The sequence below is a fragment of the Salmo salar genome, chromosome 07, assembly GCF_965601325.2.
Source record: "Salmo salar chromosome 07, fSalSal1, whole genome shotgun sequence".
Taxonomy (NCBI): Eukaryota; Metazoa; Chordata; class Actinopteri; order Salmoniformes; family Salmonidae; genus Salmo; species Salmo salar.
The window spans coordinates 39,752,686-39,773,322 of NC_138297.1; the positions used below are offsets into that span (position 1 = coordinate 39,752,686).

General features: G+C 43.0%; 1 protein-coding gene across 2 annotated transcripts in view; it reads right to left on the reverse strand.

Moving 5' to 3' along the window:
• The window catches only part of LOC106609109 (TBC1 domain family member 22B), a 186,020-nt gene that overhangs the window by 147,727 nt on the left and 17,656 nt on the right, over positions 1 to 20,637 (reverse strand). For both annotated transcript variants that reach the window (XM_014207531.3, XM_014207530.3), the window contains exon 6: positions 11,402 to 11,472. In XM_014207531.3, coding sequence (XP_014063006.1) covers positions 11,402 to 11,472 — 71 coding nt within the window. The remainder of the gene's footprint in view (positions 1 to 11,401; positions 11,473 to 20,637) is intronic.

Genomic DNA, 20,637 nt, shown 5'->3' on the forward strand with positions numbered 1-20,637 from the left:
CATCTTTGAAAAGCAAGTCAGGTAAAGAGCTTTTTTTCTGCAAGGGGCAGTGTTGTATTTTGGGGCAGTGTTATATTTTGAGACAGGCTTGAATAAGTTAAATAGCCAATAGGCAAAGGGCAGCATAATTTGCCTGATTCTCTGTAATAATGGTATGAGAAAAATAATGCATTTTATGTTGTAAAGTGGTTTCTTGAATCAAACACAACATATTCAGTCACCTCCTTGTCTGAAAGACAAGTGGATAAACAGGTTAATATCAATCCCTACAAAAGTCTCAAAATTGGCTGCTACTGTAGGATGAAATACAGGACAGCTATTTCCATGTTAAAATGTTATGTGACGCATTTTCTCCATTGTTTTTTATGCTAGGCCACTCTGATAGGCCCATATTATGATCAAATAGCCACAGTAGCCTACTTGGCCACTGTTATACCTGTAACTTAAAGTGGGTACAACTGTCAGCGTTCACAGTAAAGGTGCGCCAGAAGTCGCACAGAATTTTCACAACGTTCAAGTTTGCACTAAAATGTGCTAAAAGCTCTGCAGTTGTGCATTTGATTTGACAATGTACTAGCTAGTTAGCTATCTATCTAGCTAAATGGTTAGATTCTTCCAAAATCAAGCTTCACTTGGTAACAGCAGAGAAACCCCTGCAGAGAAACCCCTGCTCGATCAAGAGCCTTGCTGTCTTAGATTTCTAACTTTTTTTACTTGCTTGTATACTTGTATGGTTTAGTTCAGAGACTGTAAAAAATGTTTGCAATGCACTCGTTAGCATTTAGTTCTCATTCTCTATGGATTTTTAAATGTACTTCTTAGCATTGCTAACCTTCGGATTACAGAGCCTCACACACACACACACTTCTCCCTCTCCTCCAGTGAGAATGTATCTAGCTACAGTATACACCATATGTCTGGGACAGAAAAGACAAGTCCTGGTGGTGTAGACTAGGCCTATAGTGATTCAGTAATTGAGTGCCTGGAAATCTACAGCACCAGAAAACCATTCATCTCTGGAGCAGTTGAGGCTTGTGCCCATTCTTCACTCCCATGGCCCAACAAAATGGCTCTAACAAGACGTATGTGTGCCAGGCAGCCCCCTGAGCACTGGCTGTAAGGGCCATTACCATATATCCATGTAATCACACTGACTTGATAATGTACTGTAAAGGGAGGGGGTGAGGGTTGGTATTCTATTGTTGGTGATAGAGGAAGGTCAAGTATTTGAAGAAACTCGGAAGTATTATCTGAGTGCTACTGCTGTGAGATATGCAGTGGATAACTAGGTTGGGTGGGGTCAAATCATTTTGAAAACTCCATTAAATCAGGATGTGAGTGGAAGTTTGATTCAAGAATCGAGAGAGGAGAAATGGGTTACTTTATTGATGGAACATGTTGGACTTTCCAGCAGTGGATGAGTCAGAACATGAATAGGAGCGAGTCAAAAGGAGTGAGTCCTTCGAAAGTTTGAAACCCCTCCGTCATACAGTACAAGCACAGTTTGAGTGAGTCACACACTGGTTATAGTAATGTGGAGTTGGGCAGGTGTTTGCTGGATACAGTAGAGAGCACATAAAATATTATAATTTTCTCCTCTTCACCTATGTCAACAGTAATAAAATCTTGCTCAGCGCGAGCTGTCAGTTCCAAGCAGATTCAGGAGGATTGCCTCTTCCTTTGGAGTCAGGACTGTCATAGTTGTGAGCAGATGTGCTCTACAGCCAGGCAGGCACACAAACCACAGTTAGGTAAATGAAAGTGTCATTCCTAAAATGAGGTGTCCTCCTGTCCAATTAAAAACCGACCCCTAATCCTACCGTGTAACCCCATTAGTGAAGATGGGAGAGGAGAGGGGTCAAATCCAAGTAAATCTTCATCAAACTGTCTTTTCGAACTATGAAGTGTGAATTTTGTGCTCTTTTTTTATTTTGTGAGTGTTTGTACATAGCCTTGTAGGTGTTATTTTTGGAGAGGATGTTGTGAGAAGAATAGATAAGGCTGTGAGATGAGCTGGAGCACTGTGCTCTGTCTCCCCAGCTGTTGCCGACTTTACATAATAAAGGGAAGAGAAAGTTTCCTCCACCAAGGTTAATGGAGGGTGAACTGAGGGTCAACAAGGGAGAACACACACACACACACACACACACACACACACACACACACACACACACACACACACACACACACACACACACACAGCAGAGGGAGGCGCTGCACTTTATCAAGGTTTTTTACGTTATTTTACGTTCCAGGCCCACAAAATGCAACAAAGCACCTATGCAAAGCCCTCACTCTGTCACTCAAAAACGTATTCCAGTGTCTGCCTGCAAGCTGAAAATCTTGACATGTGCATGTTTAGGTTACCTGCCCCTCGCCCCTCTGAAGCATAGGCTGCTGTATTGACGTTACAAGCTTGATTCAGAAGAAGATAGGGAGAGAGATTTTTAATTAGCTAGAGGAGAATGGATTATCATTTACAATGCTAGTTAAGGATACTATAGGCCTACTGTAGTTATCACGTTTCAAATCGGACTTTCACATCAACTACAAAAAGGTAAGATGCTTTTTAATTCTGGTGTTGCTCTGCACAGGTCGCATCGTGCGCCATAGGCTACACTTGTCTGTGCATCACGAATGTAAACAACTAGCATGCCTGCTCTATCCGCACTGATTGGTTAAGTAATTTAATGAGCTAAATGTAAAAAGTAAAATAATACTTTTAAAAAAGGGACGATATAAACCGGTACTTTTTGGGGGCTGGAACCGGTTCAGACCTTTATTTTGCTGGTAGCCACAATGAAACAAAACGAAAAAGGTGGTTCTGTAATTCAGGTTCCAACCCCTGGTTCGTGCATGATACTGTAGTCCACTCTGGGATTCGTTTGAATCGCAGTGACTGAGCATTCTAACTAACTTCAACAAAACTACCACCCATCCGCCACACTTACAGATGCAATCAAATATATTGGCACAGTTGCACTTTACTATGAAGTGCAATGGAGTAGAATGGTCTGTTTAATCTTTTCAAAACTGGTTGAATAGCTATTTTTAATCATGTAGGCACCTGCAACTTACCAGGTGAGATAAATTACACAGCAAATGACAATCATTGCCTCCAACCAACTTAATATGAATATTCAACAATATAGTCTTAGCCATTTTTTACTTTAAAGTGAAAAATCTCAATTCCAGTTCTCTTAGGTCCTGTGCAGTTGTAAGTCAAACAAATTCACGTGCAAACAAAGTTTTTTTCAACTTAAAAGAAATCGTGAATAATTCAAGGGTGCCAATATATTTGACTGCATCTGTACTTGTGAAACTTAGAAGAATCAATAGCCGGGCCCTTGTGAAAGTTTTTAAAGAGGAGAGAGTAAAACTATGAGGTGCTGACAGTATTACAGCTGGCCAGCCGAGATACATCTAAAGATCCCTTTAACTTGCTGGCGATTCCTTTCTCCACTAATCGCTCTGTGAATCCATGGGCTGGCACCTGACACAAACACAATCTGTTCTCCCACCGCTCTCCCTCAGAAAAAAGAAGCCATTGGAATCAATTTAGGGATTAAATGAAATCTTTATTTTCTAGCGAAGAACTGACAAAAAAAAAAAAATCTACTTAGTAGAGAGGGTTGCTGAAGTCTGAACAGGTGTGTGTGTGTGTGTGTGTGTGTGTGTGTGTGTGTGTGTGTGTGTGTGTGTGTGTGTGTGTGTGTGTGTGTGTGTGTGTGTGTGTGTGTGTGCGCAAGAGGTTGTGAGAAGTCAGCAGGATCAAGAGAATTGATTTTGCAGGAAAACAACAGCGCCTCAAACGGTGACGGCAGCCCCCTCTGCTCCCACAGAGGTCTGACGAGTCATCGCTCTTGTTTAAAGATGATTCCCTGCTGTTTTAATTCTTATGTCAAAATCACAGATACACAAACAAGAGCACAGACAGAAACACACATACCAACCCTCATCACACAGGGGGTTCAATAGCGTGCATCGATGTGGAGTGATTGAGTGGAGCTCTAGCTCTGGGTCTGAGTCAGGATGACAGATGAGCCAGCCATAGGCAGATGAAGGTGAGACAGGTGAACTAGATATGGCCATCCTACGTCAAAATCATTTTAATTGGAGATTATTTTTGTTTTTTTACTTTAGTTGAGTGGCAACCAGGGAAAGTGTTGGGGGATAAAATTGTGATGGTTTCTGTGAGAAGTACAGGCAGGGGGCATGTTATCCCAGGTGGCTGGTTACCAAGTTAATGTAGGCCTACCTGTTAGGTTATATTCACTGTGTTTATGCAAGTTTGTTTGGGACATAAAGTTCATAAATAGGATGCTAACTAGTTAAAATATTACATTTCGGATCTAGCTAATGATTAGCCCAATAGGGTAAATGCAAATAGGCAACCCCATGCTTCAGCTTATTTATTTATAGCCACTATGCTGCATCAGTTGGGCTACAGATGATCGTGATTATTGCTAATAGCATACCTGATAATATGGACCATGTTGTACCAAATCATTTTATCAATATGTTAGGCTCATTTCTGGAGGTGGAAATTATATTTCAGATGGTGCAAGTACAATTTTATTTTCATTCATTTTGCAGTCGAAGGTCCTTTCAAAAAGCCACCTGAACTGAGTTTCTCAGTCTTTCTACATAAAAATCACTGGTGTTTGTCCCTCACCAGAGACCGATCAGACACACGGGCCGTGATAGCAGGTGATAGCACCTTTCTATCTACCCTGTACTTCATTGGCACCTCCATCATCAGTGTGCCAGTCTCAGCATGGCAAACACTGAGGCACCAGGGCTTCCTGTAGCCTGAAATGGGACATAGTCCTGGCCTGTAGGGAGAAGTACTCAATGGCATGGTGACTCTCGCCCCACCCAAGCAAGACACTAAATGACTCAAAAATGGTATGCATCTCAAAGGTCATAAAGTTAAGCTGGTTATAGCTGCTACTTTTCTGGTTTAGTGGCACTGAGTTGTTTTGAGTGCAGAGATATGATTTTCTATATACAGTTTCTACATGGGTCATTGCATATGAAAATCAATGAATAAAAAAATGGCTTTGGAAAAAGGCCCTCGATTTGATATAGAATGACCCATAGGCCTATATGCTACTGCTAACATGCTGTGCTGACTATGGGGCCTAAACTAGGCTATATATCACATCTGGCCTTGCAGCCACATCAATACCACAAAGCCAGTTAGCTGCTACTTTACCAGCACTTAACATTTACAAATTCCGCACCATTAGGGAAGTGTACACATTGCCACAGGCGGCTTAGCCATTTTTATCACCGAAAATCCACTTAATTGACTCCCTCCAGGCACTGGAACCCAAGTGGACGATTCTTCTTTAAAAGCTTCTTATTCATTATTCCAGAAACACTTATTATTTTTCACAGAGCCGGAAGCTTAAGTTCTCTCTGTGTCTTATGGTACAGACAGACAGAAACGAGTCTAAACATAACTGTAGCGTATAGAGATATCACCCAGGGAGAGGTAGAACGATGAGAATATAAAAAGGCTCATTCACTGTTCTCTTACCTTATAATTACCTCCGTTTCCTAATAATGATTGAGACAGTTATGTATAATTTGTGCAGTCAGTTGTTAAAATGCAACTGGGGGGGATAGTATGGGTGGTGATGCAGCATTAAAATGTATTAACAACCTAGAATGCCGGATTGTCTCTTTCAGAGGAGGTAATACAGCTAGCACTAACCAGCCTCTGGAAAGGAATAAATTGAATATCCACGGCACGGTCGGGAGCAGAGAAGGTCACAGGGGACGCGCCGAGAGTGAAGTTTTATTATGTGGCTCCAAGTTTATGGAATAGCGGTAGAGGGTGGAGAATAGATTCTCAGAGCCTCTCCTGTCTATCGCAGACTGCATCTTGACAGGGAGGATTTAAAGGTCAGGGGAGTGTTCAGATATCCCAGGATCCTTTAGGGGAGGATAGGGATGGCATGTTGCAGGGATTTGGCATCTCTTTCTGTCTCCTCCCTTTCCATTTTTTTTCAAACCACAAACACTTGCATCTCTCATGTGTCTGTTGCGCAGTATAGGCCTATATTAAAAATTTGGTGGGACAAGTCTGGGGGTCTAAGGAAACCTATCAAATATCCAAGAAAACCAAGCTGTTGAGAGCCAACAGCACAACCTGAGAGGGTGATATTGGATTCGGGTATTGATGACTAATCTGAATCTGATAGCCATATTGTATCGATGTGCTACCATCATCAGCAAAAGAATAGGTGATTCCATTTAGAGGCAAAGCCCAGATAGAGTGCAATGTACTGTAGCCAATTACTTCCCTAAAGTTTCTAATAAACACCATTTCCTATCCTGCTAAGCATTCGAAATGTAATGAGTACTTTTGGGTGTAAGGGAAAATGTATGAAGTAAAAAGTACATTATTTTCTGTAGGAATGTGTTGAAGTAAAAGTAAAAATTGTGAAAAAGAAATAGTAAAGTACAGACACCCCAAAAAACAACTTATGTAATACTTTAAAGTATTTTTACTAAAGTACTTTACACCACTGCATCTCAGCCCCTCAGACAGAGCTGGGGACCTCTGACACTAATTTGCGTTGACAACAAAATATTTTCCGTACCCCTAGGCAATTTAATGAGCTATTGTCTGTGGGACATTAACACACAGCAATTAATGTGAAAGTCACACCACTCAAAGTAATGCTCCACAAACTGAAGTGATCACCAGACTGAAGTCACTCACTAGTTGGGTCACTGTAAACTGCAACAATAGCTTAATGAGTAAACATTCTGTATCGTGAATACATTATGTGTGCCTGGCAATTAATTTCTAAATGGAGGTAAAGAGCATTATTCATCTCCATGAATCACAGGGAGAGAGACAGACAAAGAGAGAGAGTGTGCGAGAGACAGAGAGGAGAGAGAGAGGAGAGACAGAGGAGAGAGCACGTGAGAGAGACAGAGGAGAGAGCGCGTGAGAGAGACAGAGGAGAGAGCGCGCGAGAGAGACAGAGGAGAGAGCGCGCGAGAGAGACAGAGGAGAGAGCGCGCGAGAGAGACAGAGGAGAGAGCGCGCGAGAGAGACAGAGGAGAGAGCGCGCGAGAGAGACAGAGGAGAGAGCGCGCGAGAGAGACAGAGGAGAGAGCGCGCGAGAGAGACAGAGGAGAGAGCGCGCGAGAGAGACAGAGGAGAGAGCGCGCGAGAGAGACAGAGGAGAGAGCGCGCGAGAGAGAGAGAGAGAGGAGAGAGCGCGCGAGAGAGAGAGAGAGAGGAGAGAGCGCGCGAGAGAGAGAGAGAGAGGAGAGAGCGCGCGAGAGAGAGAGAGAGAGGAGAGAGCGCGCGAGAGAGAGAGAGAGAGGAGAGAGCGCGCGAGAGAGAGAGAGGAGAGAGCGCGCGAGAGAGACAGAGGAGAGAGCGCGCGAGAGAGACAGAGGAGAGAGCGTGCGAGAGAGAGCGTGCGAGAGAGAGAGAAGAAAGAGAGCGTGCGAGAGAGAGAGAAGAAAGAGAGCGTGCGAGAGAGAGAGAAGAAAGAGAGCGTGCGAGAGAGAGAGAAGAAAGAGAGCGTGCGAGAGAGAGAGAAGAAAGAGAGCGTGCGAGAGAGAGAGAAGAAAGAGAGCGTGCGAGAGAGAGAGAAGAAAGAGCGCGTGCGAGAGAGAGAGAAGAAAGAGAGCGTGAGAGAGAGAGAAGAAAGAGAGCGTGCGAGAGAGAGAGAAGAAAGAGCGCGTGCGAGAGAGAGAGAAGAAAGAGCGCGTGCGAGAGAGAGAGAAGAAAGAGCGCATGCGAGAGAGAGCGAGCGCAAGAGAGAGAGAGCGCAAGAGAGAGAGAGCGCAAGAGAGAGCGAGCGCAAGAGAGAGCGAGCGCAAGAGAGAGCGAGCGCAAGAGAGAGCGAGCGCAAGAGAGAGCGAGCGCCTGGGAGAAAACTGACAAGATGGTTTTAGGGTGTTTTCACACATGGTGCCTTTCAGACAATTTGTGAACACTCCAAAGGAACTCAAAAGAGCCCCTGAATGTGAACACAAAGCTCCACACGTTCTCTCGTCATTATTCTCGACTCGACTATTGCAACACCGTTTCCCCTGCCATAACCCCTCACATTGGTGCCACAAAAGAGAGACGATGATGTTCAGGTTCACAGAAGAAACATGTGCCGTTTTTGAAAATTGATTAGCGATTGTCATGAATGCACAGAAATTCCAAAATATCTGTGGAGTTTTGTACTGACACAATGTTCAGATAATTTCTCCTGTCTTATCCGGTGTCCTGTGTGAATTCAAGTATGCTCTCTCTAATTCTCTCTTTCTCTCTTTCTTTCTCGGAGGACCTGAGCCCTAGGACCATGCTTCAGGACTACCTGGCATGATGACTCCTTGCTGTCCCCAGTCCACCTCGCCGAGCTGCTGCTCCAGTTTCAACTGTTCTGCCTGCGGCTATGGAACCCTGACCTGTTCACTGGACGTGCTCCCTGTCCCAGACCTGCTGTTTTCAACTCTCAAGAGACAGCAGGAGCGGTAGAGATACTCTCAAAGATCGGCTATGAAATGCCAACTGACATTTACTCTTGAGTTGCTGACTTGTTGCACCCTCGACAACTACTGTGATTATTATTATTTGACCATGCTGGTCATTTATGAACATTTGAACATCTTGGCCATGTTCTGTTATAATCTCCACCTGGCACAGCCAGAAGAGGACTGGCCACCCCTCATAGCCTGGTTCCTCTCTAGGTTTCTTCCTAGGTTTTGGACTTTCTAGGGAGTTTTTCCTAGCCACCGTGCTTCTACACCTGCATTACTTGCTGTTTGGGGTTTTAGGCTGGGAGATATCAGCTGATGTAAGAAGGGCTATATAAATACATTTGATTTGATTTTGATTAGATTTTTGCAATATGTGATCAATAGAACTTCATAAGCTGTTTATTTGATTGTGGGGTTTGAATAGTGTGAGAAGACAACATATTTGGTGACAATCACAACATATGGTACAAAATCAATGCTACCTCTTAAAGGGGCAGTAGCCTACATTGGGTGTTACATTTTCAATTACGGCATTATTTAATTAAGCAATAATACGAGGCCACAACAGCCACGGTAAAAATGTCATTACACATGGACTCGAGTGTAGAATTGCTTTTATACAACAGGTTACTAGCATTAAAAAGCAAGATTCTTTCCCAAACCATAAATTGTTCAACACAATGTGATGCTACATTCACTAACACTAGTTGTCCAAGCGTAATGTTAACCATTTTCTGGTCGTTAGCTCTATTCGTACTGACTGCCATGTAAAGCGAAAGTGAGTTGTTTACATTTTAAATATACTTTCATGTACTGTACTGGAATTAAGGAAACATTTTGCAAGTTAGATTTCGATTTTGTAGACACGAACCAACAAAATCATATCAGAATACGCGCTCTGTTTTGGAAATGACAGGAGGTTGTTGATTACTGTACGTTGCACACAGTGTCACTGGTCGGTAACATTAGTTAGCATATTACGCTAACTACCTACCTGTTATACTGTGGGTATTTAGCTACAGTACCTTCACATCGGTTTATTAAACTGGAACGCTATATTGTACCAATATGTATCGAAATGAATTTGGATCACTGTGGCGTGCGCGTTTCCTGCAAAACCTCAAAAGATAGCTGGCTACCGTTAGCTAGTTGGGTTCGCGCCGAGGTCCCGGATCTCTTATTTTTCTTTACAATTCAAACTATTGCCTTCCTAACTAATTTAAGTAGGTAATCGAGTTTTCTATGTATCATTTTTGACAACTGAGCTAGTTGTCCATTGTTAATAAATGTTCCGATGTGTTTAAATACAGTATGTGGTTCAATTTACGAAAACCAACTCTGTGCCAACCTACGCCCCCCTCCACATGGACGGTGTTAAGATAATGGGCATAATGCCAACCCAGAGATGGCGCTAGTGGGGCACCTATTTAGGATATATAAACAGGTGCATTATGAGTGTCTGATTAGGATGTTGTGACCTGTGTAACATGTTATTCCTGAGTAAAGGATTATGCTTGAACTTTACCAAACTCTCCGACGTGAGTTATTCACATACACATAAAAACAATATGCTACCAGTTCGACACTAGGACAAGGGCTAACATAAGACCGCCCCTGCGGTATCCACTGGCTTCCAGTTGAAGCTTGCATCCGCTACAAGACCATGGTGACTGCCTACGGAGCTGTGAAGGGAACGGCACCTCCATACCTTCAGGCTCTGATCAGGCCCTACACCCAAACAAGGGCACTGCGTTCATCCACCTCTGGCCTGCTGGCCCCCCTACCTCTGAGGAAGCACAGTTCCCGCTCAGCCCAGTCAAAACTGTTCGCTGCTCTGGCACCCCAATGGTGGAACAAGCTCCCTCACGACGCCAGGACAGCGGAGTCAATCACCACCTTCCGGAGACACCTGAAACCCCACCTCTTTAAGGAATACCTAGGATAGGATAAAGTAATCCTTCTAACCCCCCCCCCCCCCCTTAAAAGATTTAGATGCACTATTGTAAAGTGGTTGTTCCACTGGATATCATAAGGTGAATGCACCAATTTGTAAGTCGCTCTGGATAAGAGCGTCTGCTAAATGACTTAAATGTAAATGTAAATGTAATGTAAAGCAAAGCCACCCGAGCGCTGGTTGACATTCCAGAACAGGTTGCTATGGCAAAAAAAAGGGTTGATATGGAGGCTCTTCCCCCCCATTGCTTGCTAGCCAACTACACAGCTAACACAATCACTTTAGACTGAAGCTGGAAAGATAGCAAAGTAGCTGCATTTAATTTCACCAGTTTTCTTTTTACATTTCTTTGTATATATATCCATAAAATCTATGCATATTCCATGCTTTCGACTGGCTGAGAAAAGGTGTCTGTCTCGTCCAGACTCCCAACAGGTTCATTATTATAGCACAGTGAAGATCGAATTTCAACATTGCAACAATGTTGCAAATGTGTAGATGCTTTTTACAGTGGAGATAAAGTTATAAGTTGCACGGCTAGGCAGATGAGAAAGTGAATCTGTAAAAGTAGTAGTGCGTTGCTAGGTAACGGCGTAAATAATGGCACTTTTTATGAATGTGGAAGCTAATAGATTGCATTTAGTTAAAATATGAGACATAATAATTGTAATCAGAAAATCCTATTAACATGTACATTTGATTAGGCACCCTAGGTAGGCTAAGCCCCCCACCCCCCCTCTCGAGATGGTCTCAGTTCGGTTCACATCGGGGGCTCTTCTCTTTTGAGGGGTCTGAGTTCTTTTGGATTGTTCACACTACACAAAAAATTGACAGAGTTCACAAAAATTGTCTGAAAGGGACCAAGGGTGAAAACACCTTTAAAGACGACTGAGATCGTTCTTTTAAAAGAGGACTATATGTGAAAACACCCTTACTTACCGAAAGGAGCTTCCACGTGATTGGACGAACCTGGCGTGGAATTCCAGACCAGCTCAACTTTCGTAATTCCTCTGAAAGGGGAACAGACAGAGAATTACATTATGACACTTTCAAAGAATATACAAGACCACTGAGATTCTTTGCCTTTCAATGTACACAAATGTCAACAATTCCATATTCCACTACGAAGCCTTAGGATACAGATAAGCCTACAGCATCAGCCTAATGCATTTATCATGTTTGCTTCGGGGGGGGAAAACATATTTCCTGGAAAGACAGTGACATGCATTTCCTGGAAAGACAGCGACATGCATATTTACTGTACAGCCTATTTCCCCCAATTACTCAGAATTCCCAACACCTACAGAGATCATGATGCCAGAAAATGAACCCAAAACATATGTTCGCTCTAGATTTCTGAATTGCTGTATATTTTTCCCAAATTCCCTGATATCCAACACATACAGGCATTGGGGTGCCAGGAAATGAATTCCAAACCCAAAGCTTCTCCTCACTGTCTCTGACTTCCATAACATTAGAATTTGATGGGTTTAAAGAGTTTTCCCACCACATTGTCAAGAGGCCGGGTTCTGGGGACCACGAGCGTTAATGTGAATAAATCTCGCAGAGGGGTGCAAATTGGACTTTTAAATTGGGAAAGATGAGCTCCCACTGGGTCTATAAAACCACGAAAAAAATGGTTTATGCTGGATTCTTCACATTGGCTGTGTCCCAATTGGCAACCTACGTCGTGCACTTTTGACCAGGGCCCATTAGTGCTCTGGTGGTCAAAAGCAGTGTATTACTGTATATAGGAAATGGTTTAACGCTGGATTCTTTCACAATATGTCTACTGCATACGTCAAACTCTGCGAGAGTGGACCATGCTAAATTGGGCATAAAAACACCCCTTTTTGAAGAGGAAAGGTATTTATTTCCATTTCCTGTTGACAACATGGACAACTATGCTGGCTACTCTACCCATTGATTACTGTAGATATGATGAGTATTATCATAACAAAAAGACTGACTGAGGAAACTGGCTGAGGAACCTTTACATATTCAGAACAGGACATTCACAAATGAGCTAGATACCGTTCCTATCGCAAAATAAAAGGATGACATTGATTGGGGACTTGCTAGTTGAATAGTTTTGCTCTGTACATAACTTTATAGTTCTAAGGTTTGTGAACTACTCTACAGAAACCTAAAGAAATCTGACCATGAACAATTTCTCTCCACTTGATGAGAGTCCTTGAACATACATGTATATAGCAGTGAATGCACATGAGGTACAGAATTACAATTGTTTGCATTAGTCTGTGCACTAAACAATAGGAACCTTTAGATAGAGATATGACATTGAACCATCTCTCAACTCAGAGAGCCCTTAGAGATATTGAGATCCTATTGAATTGCAGTGAATTCTCAGTATTGCTATAATTTGCAACTAGATTCAGCTGTGAGAAGATTATTGTTGGAGTGGATGGAACATAATTTAAATAATTTACGCTCTGCAAATTGAACACAATTAACCTAAAAATAGATTTTATTTTAAAATAATAATTTCCTAGCTTGTTTACATTGACACACGATAACGTCTCTTTTTGTATTCGTGGAAATACTTGAGATTTCCTAAACTAAACGAATTTTGGGCTGAATTAACTGGTGATTTTAGTCTTTTTTTTTTACCAAAAAGCTCCCCCTCCCCCCAAAAAAGCGAAATAAAATCACTGGCGGGACGGTTTTGCCCGCAGGCCAACTGTTGCCGACCCCAGCCCTATACAGTACCCTACTTTTAGCCAGAGCCCTATTAGCCATGGTAAAAAGTAGTGCACTCTAAAATGGAATACTAGGGTGCCATTTGGGACGCACTCAAGACCTTCACCGGTGTCATTCAGCCATAATTCACAAATGGCAACGCATCGAGCCTGGCTTCAGCCTAACTAAAGTTTAGGACTGTATCATTAACATTCCGCTTGCCTATTCCAATCCAAATTCAACAAGAATCTCTTCAGTGTAATTGCATATTGTGCATTGTCTCACTCGTGTTAGGAGAGCGGGGGAAACTGATTTGAGTGTAAATGAGATGACACCGGCAGGCAAAACACCGCTTCCTCTCCCCCTCCCCCACACCACCTCCCCCTCTCCATCCATCTTTCCATCCCTCCCACTCTACCTCCCCCCCATGTAAAAACAGAAGCATCTCCGACTTAGGCCTAACCTCGACTCTTGTTCAGAGCGCTGGCATGAAATTGGTACAACACAGCAGACATATTGATTAGTTCCAAATTACTTTGCCCGGCAGTTCTAAAACAAACGCAATAGATTATTGTGTTAGTGACAGATATTGCAATGAGAAATATGTTGGCATGTTCTAAACAGGAAGGCCTGGATTAGTCCATTGGTTAAATCAAGTATCCACTTATACAATTACTAATACGTTGTATAGCCTATCACTAATGCTTTTTATACCATCGCCACTTAGGCTAAACAACATTCTGAGCATGTTCGTTTTCCATCTATTTATCCTTTTATTTATTATTTTCATTCCCATTGAGATTCAAAACCATTTTCAGGGCCTCCTGAGTGGCGCAGAGATCTAAGGCACTGCATCGCAGTGCTAGCTATGCCACTAGAGATTCTGGGTTCGAGTCCAGGCTCTGTCGCAGCTGACCGGGAGACCCATGGGACGGTGCACAATTGGCCCAGCGTCGTCTAGGTAAGGGGAGGGTTTGGCCGGCAGGGATGTCCTTGTCCCATCGCGCACTAGCGACTCCTGTGGCGGGCCGTGTGCAGTGCATGCTGACACGGTCGCCAGGCGTACAGTGTTTCCTCCGACACATTGGTGTGGCTGGCTTCCGGGTTAAGTGGGCATTGTGTCAAGAAGCAGTGCGGCTTGGTTGGGTTTCGGAGGACGCACGGCTCTCGACCTTCGCCTCTCCCGAGTCCATACAGGAGTTGCAGCGATGAGACAAGACTGTAAGTACCAATTGGATACCACGAAATTGGAGAGAAAACGGGGTAAAATAAAAGGACATAGCAATTGTTCCATATTTCCTCTCTGTATCTCCAGGGTCTCTACTAACATACATAGACTCTATAGTGAATCACAGCCCACAGAACACTATGGTCGCGTCCCAATAATCTCGCCTTCCTCCTGAAGTGTGCAATCGTAACTGACATTAATCTCACAGTGGGGAGAGAGAGTCGTACACAGCCTTATACACTTTCTCTCCTCGGCGCTGATGACCTCCAAAGACAACCGGTCTCATGGCCATACGTGCAAGGCTTCTGTGTTTGGGAGGGCTGGAGGCCAGACATTTACCTGGCACCAGCTGGCCAGCAGTGTGAGAGCATCTGCCTGCTGCAGCCATACATCACAGGAGGAATATTACCGAACATGATGGAACACACCCTCTGTGCTCGCTGCATTTTAAAACACTACTCGAAACTGACAAAGATGGCCGCAGCTGGAAAAATCGAAACTGGGAAAATCTAAAATTACATTCTGTTCACGCATAGGGATTAGGTCAAAAGTACTGCGCTACATGGGTCCCTCTGATTGAAAGTAGTGCACTAAGAGCTAAATCAAATCAGAAGTCTCAGAGCCCTGTGTGAGATTATGAGGGAAAGCACAGTGTGAAGCACATCAGTCAGCATTGTGATTGTGTCTGAGCTATGAGGCTAATCTAAGAGAAACAGAGGAAAGGCGTATCATGGACAGGGTGACACAGGCCAAGTCAAATGAAAATCCCAGTACAGACTACTAATGACAAATAGAATATACTGTAGGCCTATTTCTTCTAAAGAGAGGGGGGGGGGGCGGGGGGGGAGACTCAGCCAGGCTTCAACCCTTGGAATCGCATAAACACACATAGCTAAGACATGGAAAATGTGTAGAATTGCAGGAAATTACCTTTAAAAACAGCAAAATAATTCTCTGCCCCATACAAAATGTGAAAAATTGGTTGGAAATCTCGGCCAACAAGAGAGGTGTAAAATTTCCACCGCTGCTGAATACACCTAGGGGAAACACTATATTATGTCATAGACACTCTCTCTCTCCCTGAGACCACTTCCTGTCCTATCCCAGTCCTTAGAATACGGAGATAATGGTTTATTCATGAGCGCACACCGGATAGGTTTTGGCTCTAGTATAGTTTCGCTTGTGGCCACGCCGGTACTTTGTAACATTGTGTACCTCCCGTTTAAGTATAGTAACAACTGTATCCCTATGGGTGAAGTTAAAGTAATGGATGCTAAATACCTTAAAAATATGGCCATGTTTATAATGTACTGTACAATCCCAACACAGATTGTGTCGTTTCATTCTCCAGATGGAGAGTCAAGTGCTTAGATTTGAGTCCAAATCACGTGTGTGTGTGTGTGTGTGGTGTGTGTGTGTGTGTGTGCGTGAAAGAGAGGAATATAATAAAATATATAGAAAAGGCAGAGCAAGACAGGCCATTTATCAGGAAAGATGAGAGCTGTCAGTCTGTGTGCTGACTGAGTGAGGTAGTCAGTTGGGAAGCCGGAGCCATGCACTATTCAAACACTACTCAGCCAGCGAGGGGGCAATGGGGCGGACAGACAGCCAAGAGGTCCTCACACACAACCAAAAGCACAGAAAACACCCATCAATAAACAAACACCTCACTCAACTTCTTCTGACTGACTCCCCTGCTGCCACGAATCCACTACAGCCCACTATTTTCAACAAGTACCAAAACATAGCCCTCTTTTGAATAAAAGCATGTCAACACAAAACAAACACTTACTTGCTAAAGTGATACGCTATAACATCAGACAGCAACAGCAGATCCCGTAGGCCTATTTCTATCACGGCCGACAACAACCCAATAAAGAACATCCCCAGCAACATCCCGATACACTCCGATGTAGGCCTGTAAAACTAAGGTGGACAGGCTACAATCTCAGTGGCAGGCAGATCCCCTTTTCTTCAAACGCAGGGGCCCAAGACAACATCCCCAGCAGATAAACTAGGGCCTGCCTCCACATCATCACTATCATGGCTAACAGGGATGTCATCCGGCCTGACGCATTTATGCGGCGCTGTAAAAGTTTTAGCTGATGCTCTAAACCTTAAGCACTATGTCTGTCTGTGTGAGAGGCAGAGTACAGTGCTGTTAACTCAGGTAAAGGACGAAGAGACAAGCAGCTGGTAACGACAGACTCGTGAACTATTAGGAGTCTTGTAAAAAGATACTCCTCCGTATTACCACCTGGATTCTGGACGATGGAATGTAGTCTACAGCCCAAATGGCACCCTACTCTCAATAAAGTGCACTACTTTTGACCCAAGCATATATAGCACACTAGGCCTATATAGGGTACAGGGTTCCATTTGGGACGCAGTCATGGTGAGATATAGTGCAGATGACTGGGGAGTGAACGGTACAGTAAGGACCCTGTCAACTACCCCCTAGCCCGGCCTCTCAAAGTCACTGCAGAGAGAGGTGGTCGGCTTCTTAAACTGATTGCATTATAAATTCCCCTACTTCTTATAAATGATCCTACTTCTCTCGTGATGTTAACAACGTGCAATATTCTAATTTCAGATGACACTTTTAAAAACTAACTTTTTTTGAACTTCTACCTAGTCTCTAAATTGTGTGTGATGCCAGCTTTTTAATGAGGTTGAGTAAATTAAAACGTTTTAGTGACAGTTTTGTGGCAGGGATTATGAGGAAGCCACCAGATCTCTATATTGGTTGTGATTTGGCTCATGGGGAGCTCACAGTCATTGTCTTTGTTCTACTATAGGAAGACCAAGCTCTGCATGGCTGCCATTGAACCACACTGTAATCTAGTGAGTCATACTTTTTCACCTTTTCCACATTTTGTCACGTTACAGCTTTATTCTAAAATGTATTAAAATTGGGGGTTTTACTCATCAATCTACACATAATATCCCATAATGACAAAGCAAAAACAGGATTTTAGAAAGTTTTGCTTATTTATTCAAAATAAAACACTTCAAAATCACATTTACGTAAGTATTCAGACCCTTTACTCAGTACTTTTTTGAAGCACTTTTGACAGCGATTACAGCCTCGAGTGTTCTTAGGTATGACGCTACAAGCTTGGCACACCAGCTATTTTCAGGTCTCTCCAGAGATATTCTATTGGGTTCAAATCCGGGCTCTGGCTGAGCCACTCAAGGACATTCAGAGACTTGTCCCGAAGCCACTCCTGCGTTGTCTTGTCTGTGTGCTTAGGGTCGTTGTCCTGTTGGAAGGTGAACCTTCTCCTCAGTCTGAGGTCCTGAGCGCTCTAGAGCAGGTTTGCATCAAGGATCTCTGTACTTTTCTTTGTTCATCTCTTCCTCTATCCTGACTAGACTCCCAGTCCCTGCAGCTGAAAAACATCCCCACAGCATGATGCTGCCACCACCATGCTTCACCGTAGGGATGGTGCAACGTTTCCTGATTGGTGGAGTGCTGCAGAGATGGTTGTCCTTCTGGAAGGTTATCCCATCTCCACAGCAGAACTCTGGAGCTCTGTCAGAGTGACCATCGGGTTCTTGGTCACCTCCCTGACCAAGGGCCTTCTCCCCCGATTGCTCAGTTTGGCCGGGTGGCCAGCTCTAGGACGAGTCTTGGTAGTTAAAAATGTATTCCATTTAAGAATAATGGAGGCCACTGTGTTCTTGGGGACCTTCAATGCTGCGGAAATTATTTGGTACACTTCCCCAGATCTGTGCCGACACAATCCGGTCCCGAGCTCTACGGACAATTCCTTCGACCTCATGGCTTGGTTTTTGCTTTGACATGCACTGTCAACTGTGGAACCTTATATAGACAGATGTGTGCCTTTCCAAATCATGTCCAATCAATTCAATTTACCACAGGTGGACTCCAATGAAGTTGTAGAAACATCTCAAGGATGATCAATGGAAACAGGATGCCCTGGAGCTCAATTTTGAGTCTCATAGCTGAGAGTCTGAATACTTTTGCAAATAAGGCATTTTCTTTTTTTTTATTTGTATTAGATTTCTTAACATTTTTAAAAACCTTTTTTGCTTTGTCATTAAGGTGTATTGTGTGTAGAATGATGAGGGGGGGAAAGTATTTAATACATTTTAGAATAAGGCTGTAACGTAACAAAATGTGGAAAAAGTCAAGTGGTCTGAAGACTTTCCGAATGCATTGTATATTATGACGACTGGTTTTCATGCAAACTTTTTCATTGAGAGATACTGCACCAAACATCTTAGTTAGATGTAAAATTGTGCAACGAATATCTGCTCGGCTAAAATGTAAAAAGAGTCATCTAGAGTAATCTTAGATTAATTCAGACTATTTTGAGGAAGTGTATGTATACAGTGTCTCAAAATGGACAAACAGCACTATTGCCGCTTTTTTCTCATTTTTCAAATGAAGGTCTTTTTAGGTAGTATGCGAGCACACTCGTTCGGTTCGCCAATAGGTGGCAGCCAAATTGAAGCAGGCTGACGCTTTTAGACACACTTTCCTAAGAAGCTCGTCAGCCACTGAGTACTGCATAAGTTCAACTGGGGAAAAACTCCATCGTTGGTGGCCAGAGGCCTTTCAAGTCTGGATTCCTCCAATTTGGGGATGAAAATCTGTTGATGAAGTCAAAAGCACACAAACACACTAAAAGCAACTCAAGTTGGTGCTCTACGGCAGTTAGGAACTTAGGCCTACTTCAGAGTAGCCTTAACATATTACTGGCCTGGACAGGCAGAAACAACCTGTATTGGTTACCATACACCTGACTTTGTGTGCTAAGTAATAACGCAATTAGCAATCAGAAGAGGGAGACAACTGGCACTTGAGGGCCTGCCTGGTGAGACCAGCTACAGTTGAGCAGCTTTCGGCCTAGGGCATCGCCATGAGAGACATAATCATCACAGTACTTGTCATTTAGCCTCTGGTCTTAAATTAACATTGAGGTCTGTGAAATACTGTACCACACAGAAACTTGAGCTACTATAGTGGATCAACTTTCCAAAATGGGGATGCTGTTAATGTTTTTGAGGAATGAGTGTCTTGCGCTCCTACACTACGGTCCACTCTCCAGGGTATTCGTCATTGGATGAGGTCGTCTTAATAGACAACTTAACTAGCCATCTAGTGCTTTACCTGGAAAATCTACTCTCGACTAAACCCTGAGACTTTTTCCTAGAAAACCATATTTGAGGATCATACTTTCATCCAATTTTCATACACACTGGAGAAATACCTCAGAAACGCCATCCCAGCACAGATTTTCAACAAAATGTCAGAATTGAGTTCAATTGAATTAGATGCCCACTTTGAGTTCTGATGTCAACTGAGGGCACACAGTCTGAATGTATTCTAATGTTTTAAAAATTGTATAAACTGCCTTAATTTTGCTGGAAGCCAGGAAGAGTAGCTGCTGCCTTGACAGCAGCTAATGGGGATCCATAATAAATACAAATACACGTTTCAGTCAGAAGGCAGGGAGGGGCAGAACTAGCCTAACTTTCCTCTTTCAAAGCGGATATATTTTATCCCCAAAACGGAGGTTAGATTAAGATCATGATTCATGTCTGTGTCTGGAATGGCAGCCTATTTGTCATAGGCCTATATTGCGCAACTTTTGACCAGGTGCCATTTCAGACGCATCCCATGCACAGTATCTTTATCAGTTATCAATCAGTGCTTAACTAGACCCCTGCCTGAGGCCAGGGAGATTCAGTTGAGTAAACTCCAAAGCAGGATCAATGAGTTAGCCAGCTATCTTTGATATCTTTTAGATATGCGTTTTAAGCTGTTGAGTCAATTAGTCCAGGGGTTCCCAACCTTTTTTCCCCAGGGCCCCCTTTTTCACCTTTGAAAAATGTCACGCCCTCCCAGCTTTTTTATTATTATTGTTTATTGAGATAGCCTTTATTAAAAATACCATCAGCTTGATTGTTTAATTTGAGGGACGTAGGAAACTTTTGTTTTGAAGCTAATTTAATGCAATTCTACATAGTTTAACCAGACTCATGATTTATTTTAGGTAGGCTATCATAATACATTATAATGGATAAGAAAAATAAAGTGCAGACCAGATTTAACCAAATTTTATTCCGCTACAAAATATGTTTTATGATCATTTATATTAACCCTCAATTTAATTATACATTATGTTTTACAGAAATTGACTAGATGAATTGATAGCGACAGAGTCACACATTGTATAACATTACTTCCCAAGCAAAATCAATTTGTTTTTACTCC